Raw genomic sequence first — 3,478 nt, 5'->3', positions numbered from 1 at the left:
AAATAAATACTGATTTGCATGGTGGGCTATATGATGGGCTTTTTTTCTTTGGATCTCATACTGGGCTAAATTATACGCTAGGTATTTTCTTAAGTTGTTTGTTCGGTTTTACCGATGCACCGAAATTTTGTTCAATAATAGAATCGCAACAATAATAAAAAAAAGTGGATGGGTGGGGCCAGTGTCTTAGATGGAGAAGGAAGAGAGAGAACGTGGGTGGGGTAGAAGTAATGAAGTATGCGTTGGGCATAGTTGGTGCCCGTACCATACCTTGATTACCTTCAAGAATGAACGGCACACGACACCACACTTGAAAACAAAATATCCCGCCCTTCCATTATTACCATCCTATCCTCCTCCCATTCATTTTCTCCGATAAAAATCTCAAATCTTCACTTCTCAATTCTCATTCACTCACTCACTCAGTCACTCTATCTCGTCCCTAACCTAAATCTCTCTCTCAGAGAAGTAACCGCCACAGCGATGAGAGAGATCTTGCACGTGCAGGGAGGTCAATGCGGGAACCAAATCGGCTCCAAGTTCTGGGAGGTGATCTGCGACGAGCACGGCATCGATCCTACTGGAAAGTACAACGGCCAAGCCTCCTCTGATATCCAGCTCGAGAGGATCAATGTCTACTACAATGAAGCTTCTGGTGGAAGGTACGTTCCCAGGGCTGTGCTCATGGATCTTGAGCCTGGTACCATGGACAGCATCAGATCTGGTCCATACGGTAAGATCTTTCGACCTGATAACTTCGTCTTTGGCCAGTCCGGTGCCGGAAACAACTGGGCGAAAGGTCACTACACCGAAGGTGCTGAGTTGATTGACGCCGTTCTCGACGTCGTTCGCAAAGAGGCCGAGAACTGCGACTGCTTGCAAGGTACTTTCATTTCCTTAGCTGTGCTTCTCTGCTTAGCTCAGTTTCTCTGTCTTTTGTTTGAACGATCTTCACGATTAAGCTCCCTTGAATGTGATTCGTTTTGAGTAATGTGTGTGATACGATGTGCTTTTAGATTTGTTAAATTTCGATGTAGATATTTCTAGCTATTGATATCGATGAATTTGCTTGATGTGGAAGTTTGATTTTATCAGTATTGTAATGCTCGAGAATTGATCTGGTAAGTTCTAATCGAGGCTGTGAAATTCGACTACTAAGTTTGACTTAATCCGCAAAGAAATCGTTGAATTACTTATACGCCATAAACCATATTTCATAGGTTTATTAATCATTTGTACTTGTTTGACAGAATGATAGAACACTTTCTAAGAGATCCGATTCTCTCTTGTAGAATAAATTATTTTTGGCATTAATGAATACTGTGGGGATCTTGATAAATGGACACCATGAATCGAAAGTAATTGCATCACAAATGACATCTCACTCGGCTTGTTTTCTGGATTGTTTATTCTCTATTTTATCCGTAGATCTATCACAAGAAAAGAAAAAGAAACAGAGAGCGAATAATAGTAGGTCTAGAACTGTTAGCATCGGTTTTTATTTTTTTTTTTTCTGACAGCTTTCCACTACAATAATTGGTACTCAATCATTTTTCTCAAGTTGGTGAGGCTGAGTTGTTAACATGGCCTCAGTTGTCAGGACTCGTAACAAGGGATGACCAGGGAGGGACCACATTATCTTTTTATGCTAGTGCATGGTTTGTTTCTTCTTCCATTAGTCTATTACCATTAGTACAATTTTTTTGTTCGATTGTCGAAACATGGTTCTTTTGTGTAAATAAACCATGGAACTAAGTTGGATGAATAATTAAATTAAAAGGAGTATGAAACAAACTGATCTGCCTCCGAAAAGAGTTAGAATTGAAATCCACCTGGAACTATATGATAAAGAGTTTATACTATGTCGAATATGGGGATGTGGCTCAAACTCCGAACCTACTGCTAGAGATTCGTTATTCGAATTTTAATATTTTAATTTTGTTTGAGATTTCAGTATTTTTTTTGAACTTATGGATATCTGTTGCCCTTTATTCTAAATATTATATTTGATTTTATCAGGTTTTCAAGTTTGCCACTCGCTAGGAGGAGGCACTGGTTCTGGAATGGGAACACTTTTGATCTCGAAGATTAGGGAGGAATACCCAGATAGAATGATGCTCACATTCTCTGTTTTTCCATCTCCAAAGGTCTCAGACACTGTTGTGGAGCCATACAATGCAACTTTATCGATACACCAGTTGGTGGAAAATGCAGACGAATGCATGGTTCTTGATAATGAAGCACTTTATGACATTTGCTTCAGGACCTTGAAGCTCAGTACGCCAAGCTGTAAGTATTATCTCATCTGTTCCATATGCTTTAAAAGATTATGCATATAACCAAACAATAATAACCTCTGTTAATTTCTTTTCCTTCGTGGTGTACCTACAGTTGGTGATCTGAACCATCTGATTTCTGCAACTATGAGTGGGGTAACGTGCTGCTTAAGGTTCCCTGGTCAACTGAATTCTGACCTCAGAAAGCTGGCAGTCAATCTGATCCCATTCCCACGTCTTCACTTCTTCATGGTGGGGTTTGCGCCTCTCACATCTCGTGGGTCGCAGCAGTATGTCTCCCTCACTGTTCCAGAACTGACTCAGCAGATGTGGGACGCCAAAAATATGATGTGTGCTGCTGATCCTCGACATGGCCGTTACCTGACGGCTTCAGCAATGTTCAGGGGAAAGATGAGCACGAAAGAGGTGGATGAGCAAATGATCAATGTGCAGAACAAGAACTCGTCGTACTTCGTGGAATGGATTCCCAACAATGTGAAGTCCAGTGTGTGTGATATTCCACCCAAGAATCTGAAGATGTCTTCCACCTTTATTGGAAACTCGACATCAATTCAAGAGATGTTCAGGAGGGTCAGTGAGCAGTTCACGGCAATGTTCAGGCGCAAGGCTTTCTTGCACTGGTACACTGGGGAAGGAATGGACGAGATGGAGTTCACCGAAGCAGAGAGTAACATGAATGATCTAGTTGCGGAGTACCAGCAATACCAGGATGCAACAGCCGAGGATGAGGAGGAGGAGCTCTATGAAGATGATGGTGAAGAGGCTTATAACGAGTAGAATCAAGAATGTTTGCTACCTAAGAGATGTCTCCATTGTAGCCACCTAAATCAATACACAGCTTTACCGCTTATATTTTTGCTGATTTACTCGTTTAAATGTGTTACATTTCTGGCCTGTCAAACAAAGACAATAGTTTATTCATATATATTTCTATTTCGATTTAATAATATCAAGCATGCAAGTTCATTAGTTTGGTATCATTCCAATTCACATTGCATTTAGTAAACTTGTGGTATTCTGTCATCCTAAAATTGAAAGAAAAGCTACGCCACTTCGCCAACTGGCGTTACCTGCGCTTTTAGAGGAAGCCAAACTTGTACTTAGAACCTCTCACCAGGCCAAAAGATGGGTATCCTTTATTTGTTGCTGTTCCATATTAAGATGGTACAGTTTGGTGATGC

At 40.9% G+C, this 3,478-nt stretch overlaps 1 protein-coding gene across 1 annotated transcript; it reads left to right on the top strand.

The window, feature by feature from the left end:
• Positions 1-257: 257 nt before the first annotated feature.
• LOC107460148 (tubulin beta chain) lies at positions 258-3,266 on the top strand. The gene is made up of 3 exons (XM_016078476.3): positions 258-883; positions 2,020-2,289; positions 2,392-3,266. The coding sequence occupies exons 1-3, from the start codon at positions 484-486 to the stop codon at positions 3,072-3,074; spliced, it is 1,353 nt and encodes a 450-aa protein (XP_015933962.1). The 5' UTR covers positions 258-483; the 3' UTR covers positions 3,075-3,266.
• The last annotated feature ends 212 nt before the right edge of the window (positions 3,267-3,478 follow it).

This window comes from Arachis duranensis, chromosome 8 (assembly GCF_000817695.3).
Source record: "Arachis duranensis cultivar V14167 chromosome 8, aradu.V14167.gnm2.J7QH, whole genome shotgun sequence".
Lineage (NCBI taxonomy): Eukaryota > Viridiplantae > Streptophyta > Magnoliopsida > Fabales > Fabaceae > Arachis > Arachis duranensis.
This window is presented reverse-complemented; position numbering and strand designations above follow the sequence as displayed.

Coding starts and splice junctions, on each gene's coding strand:
- LOC107460148 (XM_016078476.3), top strand. CDS start 484: ATGAGAGAGATCTTGCACGTGCAGGGAGGTCAATGCGGGAACCAAATC. Junction 884..2,019: donor GAACTGCGACTGCTTGCAAG/GTACTTTCATTT, acceptor TGATTTTATCAG/GTTTTCAAGTTTGCCACTCG. Junction 2,290..2,391: donor GAAGCTCAGTACGCCAAGCT/GTAAGTATTATC, acceptor GTGTACCTACAG/TTGGTGATCTGAACCATCTG.